Source organism: Liolophura sinensis, chromosome 2, assembly GCF_032854445.1.
Source record: "Liolophura sinensis isolate JHLJ2023 chromosome 2, CUHK_Ljap_v2, whole genome shotgun sequence".
NCBI lineage: Eukaryota > Metazoa > Mollusca > Polyplacophora > Chitonida > Chitonidae > Liolophura > Liolophura sinensis.
In genome coordinates, this window is record NC_088296.1 from 27,100,735 (window position 1) to 27,128,405 (window position 27,671).

Consider the following 27,671-nt stretch of genomic DNA (forward strand, 5'->3'; position numbering starts at 1 on the left):
CAGTAACTCACGTGTGAATCGCGTGGTGAATTTGCTCAGCATTTTTTTCTGTCCCCCAACCCGCGTGGTTATTTAGCCTAATTTCCTGCTTGAAGTTCATGTAAGGCGAAATCACACTTTACTGAGAGCGAGATTAGCGGTTATCACGCATGCTCATATGTATATGTCAGTCCTCTCGTTTTGAGGAAAATTAAGGCGATTAATTCATGCAAGACAAATTCACGCTTCAGGGCGACATTTGCATGTTTTGAGATATACTCGTGTTCACACGTGAGCTATAATGCCACGAGGAACCACTTCTCAGTGGCGACTCGGGTCCAAGCTGGATTAACTATCCTTGTCCCAATATAACGATCAGACCAAATCCAACTGATTTTTTGCTACTTTTTTGGAATGGGCAAAAAATTACCTTTCCCAAAATATCAGCCTCATGAGTTCACCTGTTCATGTTCAAAGTCGGTTGTAGCATTCCCAAAATTTATAAGTCGCTATTTTTTTTTTCAAACTTTAGAATCTTGTGTGTATGTATGCTTGGGGTTTAGCGTTGTATACTTCACATTTTTTCGTTGCTTTGAAGACGAGGAGTCATTAGGTGGGTGTACATAAATTGTGGCAGGGAGAGTCATGCAGAAGACACCAGACATAACACCCCACCCAGCCAGGTTTCCTTGCTCTAAAATCTCATTGCTGAGCGCCAGGCGAGGCAGCAGCAAGTACCATTTTTAAAGTCTTTGGAATGACGCGACCTGGGTTTGATTCTGGCTCTTCCGACTTCGAGGAGGACGCTGTAACCAAGAAGCCACAGAAGTGGTCTAGAATCTGGTAACTGTAACATGTGTGAATGAGATATTTACCCAAAGACAATAATTATATCCACCGCCTGGCGATGACATGAATTAAGAGATGGCACAAATGATGCGGTTATATCGGCGTAAATTGAACCATGGTACGATGATACGATGTTGGCCCTATCCGGCCACCATAATGCTTTGTAAAAACAGAAATTAGTAAAACTTCGGGTGTAGTCTTTGTAAGTTGCATGTGATACTGGTTTGCCCAAACCCGTCGTCTTCGCGGCAGCCATCAACAACAGACATTTCTCAGCTCTAGTTCGACGAAACATTTAAGCTTCAGAGAATCTCCTTTAACTGTGTGTCTCCTGATGTCAGATATACATGTTTCAGGAAATTTATTTCGATTATATCTCGTTTTACCCAGAATACATCTCTACCGTGAAATGTCCTAACACTCCCTGTCAAACAGTGAACATGGCTGGTGGTCACCAGAACATGTACTTTGTAACGGCTCGAGCTTGTGTCTTATGCTTTTCTGATCTCTCTTGATAAATTACACAGCCAACTAAAATGCAAACTAAGAAAAATCGATCCAATAGGACACATTTAATTAATCTGGTCATACTCTTTCTTCCAGTGCAGATCACCTATCTATTCCATAGCCATTGATTCCTTTCCAAGCACTTTCCCGCGCACTCGACAGCCCTGGTTCTTCACCGCCAGAGAGACGGCGTCCTAGATCTTCCCACCGTCGGCTTTAGCGCCCTCTCGCTGCCCGCGCATATCACTATTTACCCTGTCCTGAAGAGTCTGCTTGGCAGAGTACGTGTTTTTGCCTTGTCGGTGTACTCACTAAAACCCATTGATAGCGAATGCTGTTTCACGCTATTTCTGAAGGTCACTGAGGTAGTAGGACACAGACCCCCATTACAACTTCCGTTTTTCAGTAGGGACGATTGTAGTTCTGTGTATTTTAGGGTGTAAAGTCTTTTTTTGCTGCCAGCCTGCCGTTTTTGGTGTACAGGTGCATGCTTGGTATCAAAATGATGGAAATTGTCTAAGCTTTGGGCAGGTATGAGTTTTAATGGTGAAAGTTTGAAATTCTGGGCGAGAGGACACAAGGAGACAGGTGGTGATGAGGCTGCGAGTGACGTCCCCTTGGCGTTGCTAGGCACCCCTCCCAGCTGCCGGCATGGAAAGGTCCAGATTTTGACGGTCAACCTATGTCAAGATTTTTACAGCTTCTTTCTCACAGGCTGGGCCAGGTATGCACCAAAGCTTATTGGCCTCGGAATGTTTGGGACTGAGCTACAGCGCTAAACGTTAACATTGTCGCTTATGGAAAACTAATGGGGGTCTGAGGCCTGATCTGTCCACTTGTGCCAAAACATGTAATATGTCACTGTGTGCTCAGATTTCGCAGCAGCCTGATAATATTTGGTGGGTACATCTGCGATGTGGTTTGCATTGACATGGAACTTGATTGAGCAGTTTTAAAGCTTTTTAATTCTATATTTTCCCCACATATCCATTTTGTCTAAAAATCGGCTAAAACGCTCTGTGGTCAAGGGTAGTACAGGAGTATAAACAGACTGGAACAAACACAGACAACGTTTCATTGTTCCTGGTTTTTTAAATGTCTCTTTTGGGGCTGACATTTGATGAATAATGCAAAATTTGAGTGCTGCGAGTGAAATTGGAGTATGTGGCTGATAGATAGGGTGGTGTGATTAAGGATGGTCAATAAGGCCTTGCATCACATATAAGGGCCCAGCCTCACACAGGTGGATAAAAACACATCAGCAGATTAATTTACTTGGCTAGAGTAGTAGAGAGGGCCAGTGTGCATTTAATTTACAAACCAAGTCAGGTTCCTCCCATGTGTGCCACCACACGCTAGGTAAATGTGCTTCAAATCATCCTGCAGGTCACAAAACATTAAAAACAGGCATCTCTGCTGCAACACTGTCTGCTGTTTTGGGCATAGACTTGAAGTGGACAAGGTAAATTTTCCTCTTTAAACTTAAAAATAAACCACTGCAGGCATGTAGTTTTCATTGCATGTGTATATTCATTCCTCTGACAAGTTACATGTGCACTCACACAGTATGTGTGGCGTTGGAACAAAAATGATCAATTTCAAGTTTCTAGCATACATGTAAGTGTGATCTGTTGGAATATTGCCCTTGTGAAAATGAGTCTCTGCCCCACCAGGTGTCTGTTTCTCCACCAGAACATAGTACGCTGTTCCTGCGACATCTCAAGGAGTTTTTGTTTTAGTATCTGGCCCAGTGTGGCATCCACCTCCCTGGGCAACTGGGATTTTTTTTATGTTTCCAATGTCCTCACACACAAGTTAGAAATTAGACAGCTACATATGGCTTTCACATCCTAGTTTAATACCTATTGAGCTTTCGTCTTGGTTTCCCTGTTTAGATCTTGTCTCCCAAACATGGCGTCAGTGAACTTTGCCTGGTTTATGCATATATTGAACTGGGATCTACCTAGGTGAGTGGGGTCTGCTAGCCGTTCAGCTTCCTCAAAGGCCTGACCATTCGGATGCAGTCTTCCACTCCCTTGGCCGACCTAGAATCCCCGTCATTGGTCCGGTACTACACCATGACACATACCAACTCCAGCCCCCCCCCCCCCCCCCCCACACACCCCCACCCCACCCCAACCGGGGAAACGTCACAGGTTTCTCATATATGTACGGACAGTTTGAATGTCCATTCCTCATGCCCACCCAGGAACACCCAGTGTGGAACCTGATTACGGATGTAATTTCTCACTGATTATTTGAGGATTTCTGTGTTGTTACAGGTTAAAAAGTATAGCTTTTCCCCTCTTCTTGGGTCCCTTCAACATGTCTTGGGAGGGTTGCCTTGCTGACTGTCTGAATGACCAATGTGCATGTACTGTGTGGCTTTATTTTTGTAAGTGGCAAATTCATATTTCTCCCCTCTACTTATCTCTTGTAGATGCCAGTGTCACACTTTGGTGTTTGTTATGTAGAAAGTACTTATTTAGTCTGAGGCAACAACACAGGTGGTGGGATTCTTTTGCACTGTGAGTTGAGGTAAGCCAGCCAACCAATGGCAGCCATGGGGGAGACGGGAAAGGGGGGTAGTGGGGGGGGGGGGGGTAGTGGGTGATCTTTTAAAGGGTTTTATCATGTGAATCACTATGTAAAAGGGATACTAGTCTTTTCTTTAGCCCTATCCATGGAAACTGTGCCTATGAGCATTTCTATATCAATTTGGATGCATATGTTTACTTTGATGGTGATCAAAATGTACTTTTCTGGAATTTTGAAACTCCGCTTTGCTACCCACCTGTATCACTTTAAGTCAAATTTTGCACAAAGTTGCTAAAAGGTATGTCCTATATTTTGTAAGTGAATTGTCAGATAAATTACCTGTCTTTTGATATATATTTTGACACTTTTGGCTTTTAAGTATTTTCTTTACACTGCTGTAAACAAGAAAATCTACTTGAAAATCCATACTTTTCTAAATGTTTGTCAATGGAAAATGTAAAATACTTTGTCATTGGCATTTTTTCGTTTTTCTTGCAGATATACATACCAGCTTTCCAAAACATTTGACCTGGTTGAGATATTTTGAACGGTATGTGCACTACAGAGCTTTGAACTTCGTGCTTGAGGACGGACAAACAGACACATTTCCAAGATAGGGGTACCCCAAGTGAAATTCCTCCTACTCAAAAGTTTTTGCATGTATCAAGCTGTAACTTTATGTGTGAGGTTTAGAGGTAGTAAGCATTATGTGGTGCAAAAATTATTGATTTTGAAAAAAGTTGGCTGGTGTGATAGGACACAGACCCCCATTACAACTTCCGTTTTTCAGTAGGGACGATTGTAGTTCTGTGTATTTTAGGGTGTAAAGTCTTTTTTTGCTGCCAGCCTGCCGTTTTTGGTGTACAGGTGCATGCTTGGTATCAAAATGATGGAAATTGTCTAAGCTTTGGGCAGGTATGAGTTTTAATGGTGAAAGTTTGAAATTCTGGGCGAGAGGACACAAGGAGACAGGTGGTGATGAGGCTGCGAGTGACGTCCCCTTGGCGTTGCTAGGCACCCCTCCCAGCTGCCGGCATGGAAAGGTCCAGATTTTGACGGTCAACCTATGTCAAGATTTTTACAGCTTCTTTCTCACAGGCTGGGCCAGGTATGCACCAAAGCTTATTGGCCTCGGAATGTTTGGGACTGAGCTACAGCGCTAAACGTTAACATTGTCGCTTATGGAAAACTAATGGGGGTCTGAGGCCTGATCTGTCCACTTGTGCCAAAACATGTAATATGTCACTGTGTGCTCAGATTTCGCAGCAGCCTGATAATATTTGGTGGGTACATCTGCGATGTGGTTTGCATTGACATGGAACTTGATTGAGCAGTTTTAAAGCTTTTTAATTCTATATTTTCCCCACATATCCATTTTGTCTAAAAATCGGCTAAAACGCTCTGTGGTCAAGGGTAGTACAGGAGTATAAACAGACTGGAACAAACACAGACAACGTTTCATTGTTCCTGGTTTTTTAAATGTCTCTTTTGGGGCTGACATTTGATGAATAATGCAAAATTTGAGTGCTGCGAGTGAAATTGGAGTATGTGGCTGATAGATAGGGTGGTGTGATTAAGGATGGTCAATAAGGCCTTGCATCACATATAAGGGCCCAGCCTCACACAGGTGGATAAAAACACATCAGCAGATTAATTTACTTGGCTAGAGTAGTAGAGAGGGCCAGTGTGCATTTAATTTACAAACCAAGTCAGGTTCCTCCCATGTGTGCCACCACACGCTAGGTAAATGTGCTTCAAATCATCCTGCAGGTCACAAAACATTAAAAACAGGCATCTCTGCTGCAACACTGTCTGCTGTTTTGGGCATAGACTTGAAGTGGACAAGGTAAATTTTCCTCTTTAAACTTAAAAATAAACCACTGCAGGCATGTAGTTTTCATTGCATGTGTATATTCATTCCTCTGACAAGTTACATGTGCACTCACACAGTATGTGTGGCGTTGGAACAAAAATGATCAATTTCAAGTTTCTAGCATACATGTAAGTGTGATCTGTTGGAATATTGCCCTTGTGAAAATGAGTCTCTGCCCCACCAGGTGTCTGTTTCTCCACCAGAACATAGTACGCTGTTCCTGCGACATCTCAAGGAGTTTTTGTTTTAGTATCTGGCCCAGTGTGGCATCCACCTCCCTGGGCAACTGGGATTTTTTTTATGTTTCCAATGTCCTCACACACAAGTTAGAAATTAGACAGCTACATATGGCTTTCACATCCTAGTTTAATACCTATTGAGCTTTCGTCTTGGTTTCCCCTGTTTAGATCTTGTCTCCCAAACATGGCGTCAGTGAACTTTGCCTGGTTTATGCATATATTGAACTGGGATCTACCTAGGTGAGTGGGGTCTGCTAGCCGTTCAGCTTCCTCAAAGGCCTGACCATTCGGATGCAGTCTTCCACTCCCTTGGCCGACCTAGAATCCCCGTCATTGGTCCGGTACTACACCATGACACATACCAACTCCAGCCCCCCCCCCCCCCCCCCCACCACACACCCCCACCCCACCCCAACCGGGGAAACGTCACAGGTTTCTCATATATGTACGGACAGTTTGAATGTCCATTCCTCATGCCCACCCAGGAACACCCAGTGTGGAACCTGATTACGGATGTAATTTCTCACTGATTATTTGAGGATTTCTGTGTTGTTACAGGTTAAAAAGTATAGCTTTTCCCCTCTTCTTGGGTCCCTTCAACATGTCTTGGGAGGGTTGCCTTGCTGACTGTCTGAATGACCAATGTGCATGTACTGTGTGGCTTTATTTTTGTAAGTGGCAAATTCATATTTCTCCCCTCTACTTATCTCTTGTAGATGCCAGTGTCACACTTTGGTGTTTGTTATGTAGAAAGTACTTATTTAGTCTTGAGGCAACAACACAGGTGGTGGGATTCTTTTGCACTGTGAGTTGAGGTAAGCCAGCCAACCAATGGCAGCCATGGGGAGACGGGAAAGGGGGGTAGTGGGGGGGGGGGGGGGGGGGGGTAGTGGTGATCTTATAAAGGGTTTTATCATGTGAATCACTATGTAAAAGGGATTACTAGTCTTTTCTTTAGCCCTATCCATGGAAACTGTGCCTATGAGCATTTCTATATCAATTTTGGATGCATATGTTTTACTTTGATGGTGATCAAATGTACTTTTCTGGAATTTTGAAACTCCGCTTTGCTACCCACCTGTATCACTTTAAGTCAAATTTTGCACAAAGTTGCTAAAAGGTATGTCCTATATTTTGTAAGTGAATTGTCAGATAAATTACCTGTCTTTTGATATATATTTTGACACTTTTGGCTTTTAAGTATTTTCTTTACACTGCTGTAAACAAGAAAATCTACTTGAAAATCCATACTTTCTAAATGTTTGTCAATGGAAAATGTAAAATACTTTGTCATTGGCATTTTTTTCGTTTTTCTTGCAGATATACATACCAGCTTTCCAAAACATTTGACCTGGTTGAGATATTTTGAACGGTATGTTGCACTACAGAGCTTTGAACTTCGTGCTTGAGGACGGACAAACAGACACATTTCCAAGATAGGGGTACCCCAAGTGAAATTCCTCCTACTCAAAAGTTTTAGCATGTATCAAGCTGTAACTTTATGTGTGAGGTTTAGAGGTAGTAAGCATTATGTGGTGCAAAAATTATTGATTTTGAAAAAAGTTGGCTGGTGTGATAGGACACAGACCCCCATTAACAACTTCCGTTTTTCAGTAGGGACGATTGTAGTTCTGTGTATTTTAGGGGTGTAAAGTCTTTTTTTGCTGCCAGCCTGCCGTTTTTGGTGTACAGGTGCATGCTTGGTATCAAAATGATGGAAATTGTCTAAGCTTTGGGCAGGTATGAGTTTTAATGGTGAAAGTTTGAAATTCTGGGCGAGAGGACACAAGGAGACAGGTGGTGATGAGGCTGCGAGTGGACGTCCCCTTGGCGTTGCTAAGGCACCCCTCCCAGCTGCCGGCATGGAAAGGTCCAGATTTTGACGGTCAACCTATGTCAAGATTTTTACAGCTTCTTTCTCACAGGCTGGGCCAGGCATGCACCAAAGCTTATTGGCCTCGGAATGTTTGGGACTGAGCTACAGCGCTAAGACGTTAACATTGTCGCTTATGGAAAACTAATGGGGGGTCTCGAGGCAGTAATATAGGACAGGACATCCAGTTTTCTCCATTGATTTTCCCGGAGCCTTACTGGAAGCTAAACGCCTGCTCGCTGCTGTCTGTACCGAAGTGGTAAACATTGGTTGGTATACTTGTAGTGCAGCTCTCTGTGCCGCAGTGGTAAATACTGATTGTCGCACTGTGCTTGTAGTGCATACTGTTTAAACGGAGTGTTACGTATTGTTTGTAATGGTAAGACTTGTGGTATTTATTTATTTGATTGGAGGCCTCTTTCGTATAAGTGAACTATTCTTGAGTAAGTCGTAAACACCGATCAAATGAATAAATGAATATTTGATTGGGGATTTCACCCATACTGTCACTTAAAACCACGTTTTCTGTACCAAAGTGTAAGCGCTGACTGCAATGGCACGTTTGTGTTACAATGTATGTAAAGACATACTATAGTGGTACGTACGCAGTGTAATGGTCCACTTGTACTACATACTGTCTGTACCAGGGTGGAACGCACGTGATCGCACACCTTGTAGTATCGTACACTTGTAGTACCTACTGTCTGTACCAGGGTTGAACGCACTGATCGCACTGGTGCACTTGTAGTATTCGTACACGTGTAGTACAGACTGTCTGTTACCAGGGCGAAACGCACTGATCGCACACTTGTAGTATTCGTACACTTGTAGTACAGACTGTCTGTACCAGGGTGGAACACACTGATCGCACTGGTGCACTTGTAGTATTCGTACACTTGTAATACATAATGTCTGTACCAGGGTGGAACGCACTGATCGCACTGGTACGCTTATAGTATTCGTACACGTGTAGTACAGACTGTCTGTACCAGGGTGGAACGCACTGATCGCACTGGTACGCCTGTAGTATTTGTACACGTGTAGTACAGACTGTCTGTACCAGGGTGGAACGCACTGATCCCACTGGTGCACTTGTAGTATTCATACACTTGTAATACATACTGTCTGTATCAGGGTGGAAGGCACTAATCGCACTGGTCTACTTGTAGTAATTCGTACACGTGTAGTACAGACTGTGTGTACCAGGGTGGAAACACATTAATCGCACTGGTGCACTTGTAGTATTCGTACACGTGTAGTACAGGACTGTCTGTACCAGGGAGGAGCGCACTGATCGCACTGGTACGCTTGTAGTATTCGTACACGTGTAGTACAGACTGTCTGTACCAGGGTGGAACGCACTGATCGCACTGGTACGCTTGTAATATTCGTACACTTGTAGTACAGATTGTCTGTACCAGGTTGGAACGCACTGATCGCACTGGTACGTTTGTAGGACATATTGTACGTACTGATTGTCGTGGTACATTTGTAGTACCTGGTGTCTTAATTCGTGGGGCCAATTTGAAGATGATAAAAGCAAAGGTAGGTCATACATTGCCTTTACATGTCTGGGCGGTTTATCACAGATACATTATTAATTCCAGGCCTCAGACAAAGAAAAACTTTCTTTTAGCATGGTGCGGAAATAGGAAAATCCAAGATGACGGATATCCAAAAGTAGGGCATACCTTGCTTTTGCGTATCTGACATTCTTATACTGGATGTACTTGACTGAATAAAAAAAAAAACAAGATCGAGGGTTTGAGAGAATGTCTCCGCAAGGTGCTGCATTTAGCATTAACTGTATGGTGGATAAATTCCTTTTATAAAATTGAAATAAGGGGCATAGAGAGATCAGTCTATGGGCATATCCCTTTTTTCTAGGGCAGTGGAAAAGGTTGAGAGTAGTGCGGGTAAAAGGCGACAAACAAGTACATTAAGTGTGGGTATACGTGTTCACAATATGTAGGCCTGATCACTACATGTTAATATGAATTCACTAAAGTGCTATTTGTACTAACACGGTGACCAAGCCACGTAGGTGGTTGTCACGTTGTATTCAGTGTGTGTCTGAATAAGGCAAAAACCCAGAAGTTTTGATTGTGAACAGACGTGACCTTGACATTGGCCTACCTCACATTGTACCAAAAATCAGAACGTTGACATTCACATGACCCACAAATATTTCACATGGTGTGGAAAGTAGGAACACTGTATAACCCAGCATGACCTATTTCAAGTTACCGGTACACTATAAGGAAAGTGACCACTCATCAAGTGTAGAATGGAGAGGAGTAGGTGTTATATCCACACACGGTGTTCTGTGATTGGCTGTGGTAAATATCCTACAGTAACCGATGTACTGTCTCATCAGAGCGCCCCGATGAAGGCGTAAATGTTGTTCTGTGATTGGCTGTGGTAAATAGCCCACAGTAACCGATGTATTGTCTCATCAGAGCGCCCCGATGAAGGCGTAAATGTTGTTCTGTGATTGGCTGTGGTAAATAGCCCACAGTAACCGATGTATTGTCTCATCAGAGCGCCCCGATGAAGGCATAAATGCTGTTCTGTGATTGGTCGTGGTGAATACAGTAATTTCCTAACCAATGTATTGTCTCATCTGAACGCCTTGATGAAGACGTAAATGCTGTTCTGTGATTGGCCGTGGTGAATACAGTAGTGTCCTAACCAATGTACTGTCTCATCTGAACGCATTGATGAAGACGTAAATGCTGTTCTGTGATTGGCCGTGGTGAATACAGTAGTGTCCTAACCAATGTATTGTCCCATCTCAACGCCTCGATGAAAACAGTAACTTCCTAACTAATGCATTATCAAGTGTGCTAATGTTCCACCTGTGAAGTTTTATTTATTGATCACATTAAACCTCTTCCGATCCATTCGACCTCTTCCCGTTTTTATTAATATTAATAGAGGTGTTTCGGGCCATAAAAGTGAAATTTTCGTTTTATTTTCGTCGTTGACATGTATATCACTCTTGATATATTTTGTGTTAAGTGTTTTAGTTAGACTAATTGTCCTTGTAAAAGGTTCAACAACCTTGTTTCCTTGTTTAATTTTTCCGCTCAGAAGTTAAAGCTAACAAAATTTTTCTTTATCTACAGAAATTAAAAACATTGAAGTCTGTTTGATTTGCTTTTATTCATGTGATTTAAATGATCAAAAAATTTAAATGATCAAAAGAATATTTTTACCACCGCGGTACGTTTTTGTTGTACACAAATGTTTAGATTGTTTGCCTTGTTAGTATTTCATGTATATACCCCTACCGTTAATATTAATATGCTTTGATGCATGTATGGTGTCCCTACCGTCGATGGTGTCCCTACCGTCGATGGTGTCCCTGCTAACTATCCTACATTATATACAAACTGAATTACTTTTTAGCTCGCCTTTCGAAGTAAGGAGAGGTATTGTGAGAGGGGATCAGGTGTTGTCGGTGGCGGTGTCCGGGGCGGTGTCCTGTTTGGTATCAGTTTTTAACCAATTATAGTACACACACAGCCAGTCATCAGTAGCGATTTGCATATCAAAAACCAAGGAAGTCCTTCATCTCATAGCTCAAAATTTTGCTTAGCTATTCACAGGGTTGCAATTGCCTCCCGCAGTACATGGATTGCCAAATGTAGTTCGTGATTTGCATATCAAAGACCTCTGTGGTAAATTTGTGCACCAAATCCTCGCAGTGCCTTTTACCACCACAATGATTTACAACACCATAACATGAAGTCACTGCAATCCTTACGCTGCTCTGCAATCCTTATCCTGCTCTGCAGTTCTTACGCTGCTCTGCAATCCTTATCCTGCTGCAATCCTTATCCTGCTCTGCAATCCTTACGCTGCTCTGCAATTCTTACGCTGCTCTGCAATCCTTAAGCTGCTCTGCAATTCTTACGCTGCTCTGCAATCCTTATCCTGCCCTGCAATTCTTACGCTGCTCTGCAATTCTTACGCTGCTCTGCAATCCTTACGCTGCTCTGCAATCCTTACGCATACGATTAACAGTCATAGCTCTGCCTTTATAATAATTTTAGACGTTCTCGTTGATATAATGGCAAGATCTTAACACTGTATTATTAGAGAATACTATCTGTGTATGTCAATCAGTCTACTTGTCATTCTGGTTTAAAGGTCAATCTTTGAATGTATCTCATGCCTTGAACATCATGCAGTTCTACACTGCTCAATCAGGGGAGCTACCGGTATTCTCGAAATGCCTTTTTTCTATTTTGGCATTTATATGGATATTTCAAATCGATCAAATTGATTATTAAGGTATTTAAAACAGTTTTCTTCTCACCTGTCAAAATGTTACTCTCATACCAATCTTTTTTTCAGATTACTTAAGATGCCCAAATACAAGCTGATTTACTTCAATCTTCGTGCGCGAGGGGAGATAATCCGGCTGCTCTTCTCCTTGGCAGGGGTACCGTTTGAGGATTATCGCGTTGATCTGGACGAGCATTTCAACCCTGCTGCGGAGTACGCGGAGATCAAGAAAGGTAAGACATGGTTTGCGCTTATATATTGTAAACTGAACTATATAAACTGAAGTTATTTTAAAATGACACACTTCATTGAATCTGTTATCTACCGGTACTCATTATAGGTCCGTCAAATATGTGCCTGGACGGCAATGCCCCTTATAGTCATATCTTATTTTTCTTGTCGTTAACATAAGCAGGAGAAAATATAGAAGGGATGCCAAAATCAGGTGAATGAGCGTGAAAACGTTTTTAGAAGTATAGTGTTTAATGTTTTGTCGCCTTTTTCTTTCCGGTGAAAAGGGTAGTTATTTTGTAGCGAGGGTATGAAGGGATGCCAAAATCAGCTGAAAGAGCGTGAAAACGTATGTAGAAATATAGCCTTAATGTGTTTTTTTTCTTCACCTTTTTCTTTCCGGTGAAAAGGGTAGTTATTTTGTAGCGTCAGTATTTGGGACCATATCATCTTTGCATAATAATGTTGTAAATAAGGATGCGATGCATGTAGGCCTATCATCATTTTTTCGGATGTGATGCATGTATCATCATTTTTTCGGATGTGATGCATGTATCATCATTTTTTCGGATGTGATGCATGCATCATCATTGTTTCGGATGTGATGCATGTATCATTATTTTTTCGGATGTGATGCATGTATCATCATTTTTTCGGATGTGATGCATGCATCATCATTGTTTCGGATGTGATGCATGTATCATCATTGTTTCGGATGTGATGCATGTATCATCATTGTTTCGGATGTGATGCATGTATCATCATTTTTTGAATCTAACTCACTGATTAAATATATGTCTTTAATCCGATTTAACGTGTGTTACATTCTCATTTATAGCATCATTATACAAAGAGAATATATTCCAAGAGGTGGTCCCAAATACCCACCATACAAAAATTATTTTCAAATGTCCTTTTTCTTTTAAGAAAAATCGAAAAAACTTTCTCCGCCTTATAGTGCGAAGTAGAACCCAAAGCATACTGACATACTATATCTACAGACCTGCTTTACTTTGTACACCTTTAATCTTCACGTGCGTATGTATCTACCACTGGACAAGGAGCATGTTTCAGGTCATACCAAAGACTTTAAAAGTGGTACTTGCTGTTCCCTCACTTGGCGCTCAGCACTGAGGGGTTAGAGCAAGGAAATGTGACTGGTTGGTCCGGTGTCATTATAATGTCACTGGGTTGGGTGTCATGCCTGGTGTCTTTATGACTGCTTTGGCGGCAAGCATTCGCCCTGCCACAATAAGACACAATATATGTACAAACACATAATGGTTCCTCGTCGTCACATAGCTGAGAAATGGTTAAGTACGACGTTAAAACTATCCCTAAACAGAAGCCAGTTTAATAGGGATCCTGAAGTGTGTACATCTATGTTGATGTCTTCAAGTTTTGTTTATTTCAAAATGAATAAGATTGGGATGGATCACTGGAGGTGTGACATTATAATGTGCCTGTTTTATTTTGTTTACACAAATGTTTATTTGCTTACGGAGAAAAACCTTGTACGTGTACATGTATGTTTTATCCAATCAGCGGCTCCTTTCGGTCAGCTTCCGGTGCTGGAGGTGGATGGCGAGAACCTCGCTCAGAGTCACGCTATCGAGAGGTTCTTGGCTCGCGAATTCGGTAAGATCTGATACTTGAGCTTGTACTCACATATACTTTTACTATCAGGAATTCGGTAAGATGTGATAGTTGTATTTGTACTCATATATCCTTGTACTCCCAGGAATTCGATAAGATCAGATACTTGTCTTTCGGGAATTCTGTGAGATCAGAGAACTGATACAAATGTTCGCAACCACTGTAAGCTTGTTTCCTGTTGTGTTAACCTAAAATTCTGCCTCAAATTTTACTTAATCCACAAACGTAGAAATATACGCTGTTACATTATTATCTGATCAGAAATGGAAATATGTTAAATATTTACTGAGAACCGTCACTGATTGGTCTTATCCAGGACTGGATGGTGAGACATCACTGCAGAAGGCCAAGGTCGACATGTGGATCGAGGGCGCGGACGAAATCCTTCGGCGTGTTTCGGATAACATCGAGGAGCATGACGCCAAAAAGAAGGTTATGGTCAACAGAGTATCTCCCCTTTACATGTTAAGACTCTTACTCTTATAGCTAAAGTCACATTTGACTAAATATTACCTAATATTACCTAAGATGAATGAGCTGATTCACGAATGCATGACGTGTATGTCCATTAGCCAATCAAGCAAGCCAAACAAACAAATCAAGCAAATCAAGCAAGCTAAACAAATGATGTCAGTCAAGCAAATAAGGCAAGTCAAGCAAATCAAATAGGCCAAACATCAAACAAGTCAAGAAGCACTTCCACAAAGCAATTTCTGACTTTAGTCAAAATTTAATCAATCTTATCACCGTGTTTATTTTTGGGTTCTGTAAGCTGAAATTTTGATAAATTTATCCGCTGATGATATTTAGAAGGTGGCGCAAATGGTGATTTATTGGCCTCCCTAAATAAGCTCTGAAATAACAATTTAAATTTTGACTTAAGTGAGAAATGGCTTTGTCGAAACGGCCACTGACCGAGCAAGTCAACCAAATCAATTACGTTTATTAATACACCACTTCTTATTTCAGGCTGCTGACAAGAATCGCATCATGACCGTAGTCGCACCAGCGGTGCTTGGCGCACTCGAGAAGACCCTATCTCTGAACAAGGGAGGGTTTATTGTCGGCGACAAGGTAGGTCCAATTTGTTTATTTCTTATTACTGCTGGAATTGTGACTTTGGTATAAAAATGTGAGAGCAATGGGGACTTGTCAAACTTTTATGTTTTTTTTTTTCGACATCATCATGATGTCGTCACATTTAACTCAGTGCAGCGCAACAAATCATTTTTGATTTCCTCAGAGGTGTGTCAGGTATAGATCTACCAGGAGGAGGTCTGGGGTTTACTCCGGGTACACGGATTTCCTCAGAGGTGTGTCAGGTATAGATCTACCAGGAGGAGGTCTGGGGTTTACTCCGGGTACACGGATTACCTCCGAGGTGTGTCAGGAATAGACCTAGCTGGTGAAGGTCTGTGGTGTACTCCGGGTACACGGATTACCTCCAAAGTGTGTCAGGTATAGACCTAGCTGGTGAAGGTCTGTGGTGTACTCCGGGTACACGGATTACCTCCAATGTGTGTCAGGTATAGATCTACCAGGAGGAGGTTTGGGGTTTACTCCGGGTACACGGATTACCTCCGAGGTGTGTCAGGTATAGACCTAGCTGGTGAAGGTCTGTGGTGTACTCCGGGTACACGGATTACCTCCAATGTGTGTCAGGTATAGACCTACCTGGTGAAGGTCTGTGGTGTATTCCGGGTACACAGATTACCTCAGAGGTGTGAATGGTACAGATCTACCTGGTGAAGGTCTGTGGTGTACTCCGGGTACACAGGTTACCTTCGAGGTGTGTCAGGTATAGACCTAGCTGGTGAAGGTCTGTGGTGTACTCCGGGTATACGGATTACCTCCGAGGTGTGTCAGGTATAGATCTACCTGGTGAAGGTCTGTGGTGTACTCCGGGTACACGGATTACCTCCGAGGTGTGTCTGGTATAGATCTACCTGGTGAAGGTCTGTGGTGTACTCCGGGTACACGGATTACCTCTGAGGTGTGTCAGGTATAGACCTACCTGGTGAAGGTCTGTGGTGTACTCCGGGTACACAGATTACCTCCGAGGTGTGTCAGGTATAGACCTAACTGGTGAAGGTCTGTGGTGTACTCCGGGTACACGGATTACCTCAGAGGTGTGTCAGGTATAGATCTACCTGGTGAAGGTCTGTGGTGTACTCCGGGTACACGGATTACCTCCGAGGTGTGTCAGGTATAGACCTAGTTGGTGAAGGTCTGTGGTGTACTCCGGGTACACGGATTACCTCCGAGGTGTGTCAGGTATAGACCTACCTGGTGAAGGTCTGTGGTGTACTCCAGGTACACGGATTATCTCCGAGGTGTGTCAGGTATAGACCTAACTGGTGAAGGTCTGTGGTGTACTCCGGGTACACGGATTACCTCCGAGGTGTGTCAGGTATAGATCTACCTGGTGAAGGTATGTGGTGTATTCCGGGTACACAGATTACCTCAGAGGTGTGTCAGGTATAGACCTAGCTGGTGAAGGTCTGTGGTGTACTCCGGGTACACGGATTACCTCCGAGGTGTGTCAGGTATAGACCTACCTGGTGAAGGTCTGTGGTGTACTCCGGGTACACGGATTACCTCCGAGGTGTGTCAGGTATAGACCTAGCTGGTGAAGGTCTGTGGTGTACTCCGGGTACACGGATTACCTCCGAGGTGTGTCAGGTATAGATCTACCTGGTGAAGGTCTGTGGTGTATTCCGGGTACACAGATTACCTCAGAGGTGTGTCTGGTACAGATCTACCTGGTGAAGGTCTGTGGTGTACTCCGGGTACACAGGTTACCTTTGAGGTGTGTCAGGTATAGACCTAGCTGGTGAAGGTCTGTGGTGTACTCCGGGTACACGGATTACCTCCGAGGTGTGTCAGGTATAGATCTACCTGGTGAAGTTCTCTGGTGTACTCCGGGTACACGGATTACCTCAGAGGTGTGTCAGGTGTAAACCTAGCTGGTGAAGGTCTGTGGTGTACTCTGGGTACACGGATTACCTGAGTGGTAAGTCAAGTATAGAACTACCTGGTGAAGGTCTGTGGTGTACTCCGGGTACACAGGTTACCTTCGAGGTGTGTCAGGTATAGACCTAGCTGGTGAAGGTCTGTGGTGTACTCCGGGTACACGGATTACCTTCGAGGTGTGTCAGTTATAGACCTAGCTGGTGAAGGTCTGTGGTGTACTCCGGGTACACGGATTAACTTCGAGGTGTGTCAGGTATAGATCTACCTGGTGAAGGTCTGTGGTGTACTCCAGGTACACGGATTACCTCCGAGGTGTGTCAGGTATAGACCTACCTGGTGAAGGTTTGTGGTGTACTCCGGGTACACGGATTACCTCCGAGGTGTGTCAGGTATAGACCTAGCTGCTGAAGGTATGTGGTGTACTCCGGGTGCACGGATTACCTCCGAGGTGTGTCAGGTATAGACCTAGTTGGTGAAGGTCTGTGGTGTACTCCGGGTACACGGATTACCTCCGAGGTGTGTCAGGTATAGACCTAGTTGGTGAAGGTCTGTGGTGTACTCCGGGTACACGGATTACCTCCGAGGTGTGTCAGGTATAGACCTAGCTGGTGAAGGTCTGTGGTGTACTCCGGGTACACGGATTACCTCCGAGGTGTGTCAGGTATAGACCCAGCTGGTGAAGGTCTGTGGTGTACTCCGGGTACACGGATTACCTCCGAGGTGTGTCAGGTATAGACCCAGCTGGTAAAGGTCTGTGGTGTACTCCGGGTACACGGATTACCTCCGAGGTGTGTCAAGTATAGACCTAGTTGGTGAAGGTCTGTGGTGTACTCCGGGTACACAGATTACCTTCGAGGTGTATCAGGTATAGATCTACCAGGAGGAGGTCTGGGGTTTTCTCCGGATACACAGATTACCTCCGAGGTGTGTCAGGTATAGATCTACCTGGTGAAGGTCTGTGGTGTACTCCGGGTACAGGGATTACCTCAGAGGTGTGTCAGGTATAGACCTAGCTGGTGAAGGTCTGTGGTGTACTCTGGGTACACGGATTACCTTCGAGGTGTGTCAGGTATAGATCTACCTGGTGAAGGTCTGTGGTGTACTCCGGGTACACGGATTACCTCCGAGGTGTGTCAGGTATAGACCTAGCAGGTGAAGGTCTGTGGTGTACTCCAGGTACACGGATTACCTCCGAGGTGTGTCAGGTATAGACCTAGCTGGTGAAGGTCTGTGGTGTACTCCGGGTACACGGATTACCTCCGAGGTGTGTCAGGTATAGACCTAGCTGGTGAAGGTCTGTGGTGTACTCTGGGTACACGGATTACCTCCGAGGTGTGTCAGGTATAGATCTACCTGGTGAAGGTCTGTGGTGTACTCCGGGTACACGGATTACCTCCGAGGTGTGTCAAGTATAGACCTAGCTGGTGAAGGTCTGTGGTGTACTCTGGGTACACGGATTACCTCCGAGGTGTGTCAAGTATAGACCTAGCTGGTGAAGGTCTGTGGTGTACTCTGGGTACACGGATTACCTCCGAGGTGTGTCAGGTATAGATCTACCTGGTGAAGGTCTGTGGTGTACTCCGGGTACACGGATTACCTCCGAGGTGTGTCAGGTATAGACCTAGCTGGTGAAGGTCTGTGGTGTACTCCGGGTACACGGATTACCTCCGAGGTGTGTCAGGTATAGATCTACCTGGCGAAGGTCTGTGGTGTACTCCGGGGTACACGGATTACCTCCGAGGTGCGTCAGGTATAGATCTACCTGGTGAAGGTCTGTGGTGTACTCCGGGTACACGGATTACCTCCGAGGTGTGTCAGGTATAGACCTAGCTGGTGAAGGTCTGTGGTGTACTCCGGGTACACGGATTACCTTCGAGGTGTGTCAGGTATAGATCTACCTGGTGAAGGTCTGTGGTGTACTCCGGGTACACGGATTACCTCCGAGGTGTGTCAGGTATAGACCTAGCTGGTGAAGGTCTGTGGTGTACTCCGGGTACACGGATTGCCTTCGAGGTGTGTCTGGTATAGATCTACCTGGTACAGGTCTGTGGTGCACTCTGAGTACACGGATTAACTCGAAGGTGTGTCAAGTATAGACCTACCTGGTGAAGGTCTGTGGTTTTCTCCGGGTACACGGATTACCTCAGAGGTGTGTCAGGTATAGATCTACCTGGTGAAGGTCTGTGGTGTACTCCGGGTACACGGATTACCTGAGTGGTAAGTCAAGTATAGACCTACCTGGTAAAGGTCTGTGGTGTACTCCGGGTACACGGATTACCTTCGAGGTGTGTCAGATATAGACCTAGCTGGTGAAGGTCTGTGGTGTACTCCGGGTACACGGATTACCTCCGAGGTGTGTTAGGTATAGATCTACCTGGTGAAGGTATGTGGTGTACTCCGGGTACACGGATTACCTCCGAGGTGTGTTAGGTATAGATCTACCTGGTAAAGGTATGTGGTGTACTCCGGGTACACGGATTACCTCCGAGGTGTGTCAGGTATAGATCTACCTGGTGAAGGTCTGTGGTGTACTCTAGGTACACGGATTACCTCCGAGGTGTGTCAGGTATAGACCTAGCTGGTGAAGGTCTGTGGTGTACTCCGGGTACACGGATTACCTTCGAGGTGTGTCAGGTATAGACCCAGCTGGTAAAGGTCTGTGGTGTACTCCGGGTACACGGATTACCTCCGATGTGTGTCAAGTATAGACCTAGTTGGTGAAGGTCTGTGGTGTACTCCGGGTACACGGATTACCTTCGAGGTGTGTCAGGTATAGACCCAGCTGGTAAAGGTCTGTGGTGTACTCCGGGTACACGGATTACCTCCGATGTGTGTCAAGTATAGACCTAGTTGGTGAAGGTCTGTGGTGTACTCCGGGTACACGGATTACCTCCGAGGTGTGTCAGGTATAGATCTACCTGGTGAAGGTCTGTGGTGTACTCCAGGTACACGGATTACCTCCGAGGTGCGTCAGGTATAGATCTACCTGGTGAAGGTCTGTGGTGTACTCCGGGTACACGGATTACCTCCGAGGTGTGTCAGGTATAGACCTAGCTGGTGAAGGTCTGTGGTGTACTCCGGGTACACGGATTACCTTCGAGGTGTGTCAGGTATAGATCTACCTGGTGAAGGTCTGTGGTGTACTCCGGGTACACGGATTACCTCCGAGGTGTGTCAGGTATAGACCTAGCTGGTGAAGGTCTGTGGTGTACTCCGGGTACACGGATTGCCTTCGAGGTGTGTCTGGTATAGATCTACCTGGTGAAGGTCTGTGGTGCACTCTGAGTACACGGATTAACTCGAAGGTGTGTCAAGTATAGACCTACCTGGTGAAGGTCTGTGGTTTTTTTTCCGGGTACACGGATTACCTCCGAGGTGTGTCAGATATAGATCTACCTGGTGAAGGTCTGTGGTGTACTCCGGGTACACGGATTACCTGAGTGGTAAGTCAAGTATAGACCTACCTGGTAAAGGTCTGTGGTGTACTCCGGGTACACGGATTACCTTCGAGGTGTGTCAGATATAGACCTAGCTGGTGAAGGTCTGTGGTGTACTCCGGGTACACGGATTACCTCCGAGGTGTGTTAGGTATAGATCTACCTGGTGAAGGTATGTGGTGTACTCCGGGTACACGGATTACCTCCGAGGTGTGTTAGGTATAGATCTACCTGGTAAAGGTATGTGGTGTACTCCGGGTACACGGATTACCTCCGAGGTGTGTTAGGTATAGATCTACCTGGTGAAGGTCTGTGGTGTTCTCCGGGTACACGGATTACCTAAGTGGTAAGTCAAGTATAGACCTACCTGGTGAAGGTCTGTGGTGTACTCCGGGGTACACAGATTACCTCAGAGGTGTGTCTGGTATAGATCTACCTGGTGAAGGTCTGTGGTGTACTCCGGGTACACGGATTACCTCCGAGGTGTGTCAGGTATAGACCTAGCTGCTGAAGGTATGTGGTGTACTCCGGGTACACGGATTACCTCAGAGGTGTGTCAGGTATAGACCTAGCTGGTGAAGGTATGTGGTGTATTCCGGGTACACAGATTACCTCAGAGGTGTGTCAGGTATAGACCTAGCTGGTGAAGGTCTGTGGTGTACTCCGGATACACGGATTACCTCCGAGGTGTGTCAGGTATAGACCTAGTTGGTGAAGGTCTGTGGTGTACTCCGGGTACACGGATTACCTCCGAGGTGTGTCAGGTATAGACCTAGTTGGTGAAGGTCTGTGGTGTACTCCGGGTACACGGATTACCTCAGAGGTGTGTCAGGTATAGACCTAGCTGGTGAAGGTCTGTGGTGTACTCCGGGTACACGGATTACCTCCGAGGTGTGTCAGGTATAGACCTAGCTGGTGAAGGTCTGTGGTGTACTCCGGGTACACGGATTACCTCCGAGGTGTGTCAGGTATAGACCCAGCTGGTAAAGGTCTGTGGTGTACTCCGGGTACACGGATTACCTCCCGATGTGTGTCAAGTATAGACCTAGTTGGTGAAGGTCTGTGGTGTACTCCGGGTACACGGATTACCTTCGAGGTGTATCAGGTATAGATCTACCAGGAGGAGGTCTGGGGTTTTCTCCGGATACACGGGATTACCTCCGAGGTGTGTCAGGTATAGATCTACCTGGTGAAGGTCTGTGGTGTACTCCGGGTACAGGGATTACCTCAGAGGTGTGTCGGTATTAGACCTAGCCTAGCTGTGAAGGTCTGTGGTGTACTCTGGGTACAGGGATTACCTTCGAGGTGTGTCAGGTATAGATCTACCTGGTGAAGGTCTGTGGTGTACTCCGGGTACACGGATTACCTCCGGGGTGTGTCAGGTATAGACCTAGCAGGTGAAGGTCTGTGGTGTACTCCAGGTACACGGATTACCTCCGAGGTGTGTCAGGTATAGACCTAGCTGGTGAAGGTCTGTGGTGTTTTCCGGGTACACGGATTACCTCCGAGGTGTGTCAGGTATAGACCTAGCTGGTGAAGGTCTGTGGTGTACTCTGGGTACACGGATTACCTCCGAGGTGTGTCAGGTATAGATCTACCTGGTGAAGGTCTGTGGTGTACTCCGGGTACACGGATTACCTCCGAGGTGTGTCAAGTATAGACCTAGCTGGTGAAGGTCTGTGGTGTACTCTGGGTACACGGATTACCTCCGAGGTGTGTCAAATATAGACCTAGCTGGTGAAGGTCTGTGGTGTACTCTGGGTACACGGATTACCTCCGAGGTGTGTCAGGTATAGATCTACCTGGTGAAGGTCTGTGGTGTACTCCGGGTACACGGATTACCTCCGAGGTGTGTCAGGTATAGACCTAGCTGGTGAAGGTCTGTGGTGTACTCCGGGTACACGGATTACCTCAGAGGTGTGTCAGGTATAGATCTACCTGGTGAAGGTCTGTGGTGTACTCCGGGTACACGGATTACCTCCGAGGTGCGTCAGGTATAGATCTACCTGGTGAAGGTCTGTGGTGTACTCCGGGTACACGGATTACCTCCGAGGTGTGTCAGGTATAGACCTAGCTGGTGAAGGTCTGTGGTGTACTCCGGGTACACGGATTACCTTCGAGGTGTGTCAGGTATAGATCTACCTGGTGAAGGTCTGTGGTGTACTCCGGGTACACGGATTACCTCCGAGGTGTGTCAGGTATAGACCTAACTGGTGAAGGTCTGTGGTGTACTCCGGGTACACGGATTGCCTTCGAGGTGTGTCTGGTATAGATCTACCTGGTGAAGGTCTGTGGTGCACACTGAGTACACGGATTAACTCGAAGGTGTGTCAAGTATAGACCTACCTGGTGAAGGTCTGTGGTTTTCTCCGGGTACACGGATTACCTCCGAGGTGTGTCAGGTATAGATCTACCTGGTGAAGGTCTGTGGTGTACTCCGGGTACACGGATTACCTGAGTGGTAAGTCAAGTATAGACCTACCTGGTAAAGGTCTGTGGTGTACTCCGGGTACACGGATTACCTTCGAGGTGTGTCAGATATAGACCTAGCTGGTGAAGGTTTGTGGTGTACTCCGGGTACACGGATTACCTCCGAGGTGTGTTAGGTATAGATCTACCTGGTGAAGGTATGTGGTGTTCTCCGGGTACACGGATTACCTAAGTGGTAAGTCAAGTATAGACCTACCTGGTGAAGGTCTGTGGTGTACTCCGGGGTACACAGATTACCTCAGAGGTGTGTCTGGTATAGATCTACCTGGTGAAGGTCTGTGGTGTACTCCAGGTACACGGATTACCTCCGAGGTGTGTCAGGTATAGACCTAGCTGGTGAAGGTCTGTGGTGTACTCCAGGTACACGGATTACCTCCGAGGTGTGTCAGTTATAGATCTACCTGGTGAAGGTCTGTGGTGTACTCCGGGGTACACAGATTACCTCAGAGGTGTGTCTGGTATAGATCTACCTGGTGAAGGTCTGTGGTGTACTCCGGGTACACGGATTACCTCCGAGGTGTGTCAGGTATAGATCTACCTGGTGAAGGTCTGTGGTGTTCTCCGGGTACACGGATTACCTAAGTGGTAAGTCAAGTATAGACCTACCTGGTGAAGGTCTGTGGTGTACTCCGGGGTACACAGATTACCTCAGAGGTGTGTCTGTATAGATCTACCTGGTGAAGGTCTGTGGTGTACTCCGTGTACACGGATTACCTCCGAGGTGTGTCAGGTATAGACCTAGCTGGTGAAGTTCTGTGGTGTACTCCGGGTACACAGATTGCCTCAGAGGTGTGTCTGGTATAGATCTACCTGGTGAATGTCTGTGGTGTACTCCGGGTACACGGATTACCTCCAATTTGTGTCAGGTATAGACCTAGCTGGTGAAGGTCTGTGGTGTACTCCGGGTACACGGATTACCTTCGAGGTGTGTCAGGTATAGATCTACCTGGTGAAGGTCTGTGGTGTACTCCGGGGTACACGGATTACCTCAGAGGTGTGTCAGGTGTAGACCTAGCTGGTGAAGGTCTGTGGTGTACTCCGGGTACACGGATTACCTCCGAGGTGTGTCAGGTTTAGATCTACCTGGTGAAGGTCTGTGGTGTACTCCGGGTACACGGATTACCTCCGAGGTGTGTCAGGTATAGATCTACCTGGTGAAGGTCTGTGGTGTACTCCGGGTACACGGATTACCTCCGAGGTGTGTCAGGTATAGATCTACCTGGTGAAGGTCTGTGGTGTACTCCGGGTACACGGATTACCTCCGAGGTGTGTCAGGTATAGACCTAGCTGGTGAAGGTCTGTGGTGTACTCGGGTACACGGATTACCTCAGAGGTGTGTTTGGTATAGATCTACCTGGTGAAGGTCTGTGGTGTACTCCGGGTACACGGATTACCTCCGAGGTGCGTCAGGTATAGATCTACCTGGTGAAGGTCTGTGGTGTACTCCGGGTACACGGATTACCTCCGAGGTGTGTCAGGTATAGACCTAGCTGGTGAAGGTCTGTGGTGTACTCCGGGTACACGGATTACCTTCGAGGTGTGTCAGGTATAGATCTACCTGGTGAAGGTCTGTGTTGTACTCGGGTACACGGATTACCTCCGAGGTGTGTCAGGTATAGACCTAGCTGGTGAAGGTCTGTGGTGTACTCCGGGTACACGGATTGCCTTCGAGGTGTGGTCTGGTATAGATCTACCTGGTGAAGGTCTGTGGTGTACTCTGAGTACACGGATTAACTCGAAGGTGTGTCAAGTATAGACCTACCTGGTGAAAGTCTGTGGTTTTCTCCGGGTACACGGATTACCTCCGAGGTGTGTCAGGTATAGATCTACCTGGTGAAGGTCTGTGGTGTACTCCGTGTACACGGATTACCTGAGTGGTAAGTCAAGTATAGACCTACCTGGTGAAGGTCTGTGGTGTACTCCAGGTACACGGATTACCTTCGAGGTGTGTCAGATGTAGACCTAGCTGGTGAAGGTCTGTGGTGTACTCCGGGTACACGGATTACCTCCGAGGTGTGTCAGGTATAGATCTACGTGGTGAAGGTATGTGGTGTTCTCCGGGTACACGGATTACCTCCGAGGTGTGTTAGGTATAGATCTACCTGGTAAAGGTATGTGGTGTACTCCGGGTACACGGATTACCTCCGAGGTGTGTTAGGTATAGATCTACCTGGTGAAGGTCTGTGGTGTACTCCGGCTACACGGATTACCTAAGTGGTAAGTCAAGTATAGACCTACCTGGTGAAGGTCTGTGGTGTACTCCGGGGTACACAGATTACCTCAGAGGTGTGTCTGGTATAGATCTACCTGGTGAAGGTCTGTGGTGTACTCCGTGTACACGGATTACCTCCGAGGTGTGTCAGGTATAGACCTAGCTGGTGAAGGTCTGTGGTGTACTCAGGGTACACGGATTACCTCCGAGGTGTGTCAGGTATTGATCTACCTGGTGAAGGTCTGTGGTGTACTCCGGGTACACAGATTACCTCCGAGGTGTGTCTGGTATAGATCTACCTGGTGAAGGTCTGTGGTGTACTCCAGGTACACGGATTACCTCCGAGGTGTGTCAGGTATAGATCTACCTGGTGAAGGTCTGTGGTGTACTCCGGGGTACACAGATTACCTCAGAGGTGTGTCTGGTATAGATCTACCTGGTGAAGGTCTGTGGTGTACTCCGGGTACACGGATTACCTCCGAGGTGTGTCAGGTATAGATCTACCTGGTGAAGGTCTGTGGTGTACTCCGGGTACACGGATTACCTCCGAGGTGTGTCAGGTATAGATCTACCTGGTGAAGGTCTGTGGTGTACTCAGGGTACACGGATTATCTCAGAGGTGTGTCAGGTATAGACCTAGCTGGTGAAGATCTGTGGTGTACTCCGGGTACACGGATTACCTCAGAGGTGTGTCAGGTATAGACCTAGCTGGTGAAGTTCTGTGGTGTACTCCGGGGTACACAGATTGCCTCAGAGGTGTGTCTGGTATAGATCTACCTGGTGAAGGTCTGTGGTGTACTCCGGGTACACGGATTACCTCAGAGGTGTGTCAGGTGTAGACCTAGCTGGTGAAGGTCTGTGGTGTACTCCGGGTACACGGATTACCTCCGAGGTGTGTCAGGTATAGATCTACCTGGTGAAGGTCTGTGGTGTACTCCGGGTACACGGATTACCTCCGAGGTGCATCAGGTATAGACCTACCTGGTGAAGGTCTGTGGTGTACTCCGTGTACACGGATTACCTCCGAGGTGCATCAGGTATAGACCTACCTGGTGAAGGTCTGTGGTGTACTCCGGGTACACGGATTACCTTCGAGGTGTGTCAGGTATAGATTTACCTGATGAAGGTCTGTGGTGTACTCCGAGTACACGGATTAACACCGAGGTGTGTCAGGTATAGATTTGCCTGGTGAAGGTCTGTGGTTTTCTCGGGGTACACGGATTACCTCCGAGGTGTGTCAGGTATAGATCTACCTGATGAAGGTCTGTGATTCACTGCGGGTCCGCCGATTACCTCCCAGGTGTGTCAGGTATAGATCTGCCTGATGAAGGTCTGTGGTTTTCTCGGGGTACACGGATTACCTCCGATGTGTGTCAGGTATAGATCTACCTGATGAAGGTCTGTGATTCACTGCGGGTCCGCCGATTACCTCCCAGGTGTGTCAGGTATAGATCTGCCTGATGAAGGTCTGTGGTTTTCTCGGGGTACACGGATTACCTCCGATGTGTGTCAGGTATAGATCTACCTGATGAAGGTCTGTGATTCACTGCGGGTCCGCCGATTACCTCCCAGGTGTGTCAGGTATAGATCTGCCTGATGAAGGTCTGTGGTTTTCTCGGGGTACACGGATTACCTCCGATGTGTGTCAGGTATAGATCTACCTGATGAAGGTCTGTGATTCACTGCGGGTCCGCCGATTACCTCCCAGGTGTGTCAGGTATAGATCTGCCTGATGAAGGTCTGTGGTTTTCTCGGGGTACACGGATTACCTCCGAGGTGGGTCAGGTATCGATCTATCTGGAGAACGTTTGGGGTTTACTCCTGGTAGACGGATTACCTCCGAGGTGTGTACTCCGGGTACACGGATTATCTTTGAGGTGTGTCAGGTATAGATTTACCTGCTGAAGGTCTGTGGTTTACCTCCAACCACAAACCTGGTCCGCGTCATATTGGTGAACAATATAGTAGGAACTTAAACATCTATCAAATAAATAAATAATAAGTAATATTTTGTAAACAAATACATACATTGTAAGTGCGAGTGAGTGCTTGGGGTTTAACGTCGTACTCTACATAAATTGTAGGTAAATAAATTAAATGCATGGACACATTTGGTCAGTCCTGTGAGTAGAGCTAATTACTTGTTTTTTAATTCGTCACGATGTCGGTGATTGTGTTTTGTGCCGACAGCTGACCGTGGCGGACGTGGCCTTCTTCAGCGTCCAGGACTGGCTGAAGTCTGCCTATAAAGAAGAGGGTGTGTCTCTGGTGGCCGGGTACAAGGCAGTGGATCAGCACTTGACCAAGATTTCAAAAATACCCGCCGTCGCTGACTGGGTGAAGAAGAGACCGGAAACCCCGTTCTGAATGGCTGCAGCTGAGATGGAAACTCAGTCATAGGAAGCTGTGGAAGAGACCGGAAACATTCTCGCAGTTACCTAATTTAAAGAAGTAAAAATGTCTCCAATGTTATGGCAGAAAGAAACCACTGAAACTGCAGGATAAAGGCATCTGTTCGTAA

The 27,671-nt window shown here is 46.1% G+C and overlaps 2 protein-coding genes across 5 annotated transcripts; both read left to right on the forward strand.

Moving 5' to 3' along the window:
* The first annotated feature begins 742 nt into the window (after positions 1 to 742).
* Positions 743 to 27,671, forward strand: LOC135462844 (hematopoietic prostaglandin D synthase-like). 4 transcript variants are annotated; one of them, XM_064740127.1, is made up of 6 exons: positions 743 to 822; positions 12,221 to 12,384; positions 13,928 to 14,020; positions 14,355 to 14,470; positions 15,008 to 15,112; positions 27,341 to 27,671. In XM_064740127.1, exons 2-6 carry the CDS (start codon positions 12,231 to 12,233, stop codon positions 27,515 to 27,517), a joined length of 645 nt encoding a protein of 214 aa, XP_064596197.1. In that variant the 5' UTR covers positions 743 to 822; positions 12,221 to 12,230; the 3' UTR covers positions 27,518 to 27,671. The 4 variants fall into 4 exon arrangements, with proteins under 4 accessions (XP_064596197.1, XP_064596198.1, XP_064596196.1 ...); XM_064740128.1 differs by lacking the exon at positions 743 to 822 and adding an exon at positions 927 to 946; XM_064740126.1 differs by lacking the exon at positions 743 to 822 and adding an exon at positions 8,027 to 8,127.
* Positions 1,711 to 8,521, forward strand: LOC135462631 (uncharacterized). Its single transcript, XM_064739855.1, has 6 exons — positions 1,711 to 2,059; positions 3,618 to 3,730; positions 4,372 to 4,423; positions 6,544 to 6,656; positions 7,306 to 7,357; positions 8,506 to 8,521. The coding sequence occupies exons 1-6, from the start codon at positions 1,869 to 1,871 to the stop codon at positions 8,519 to 8,521; spliced, it is 537 nt and encodes a 178-aa protein (XP_064595925.1). The 5' UTR covers positions 1,711 to 1,868.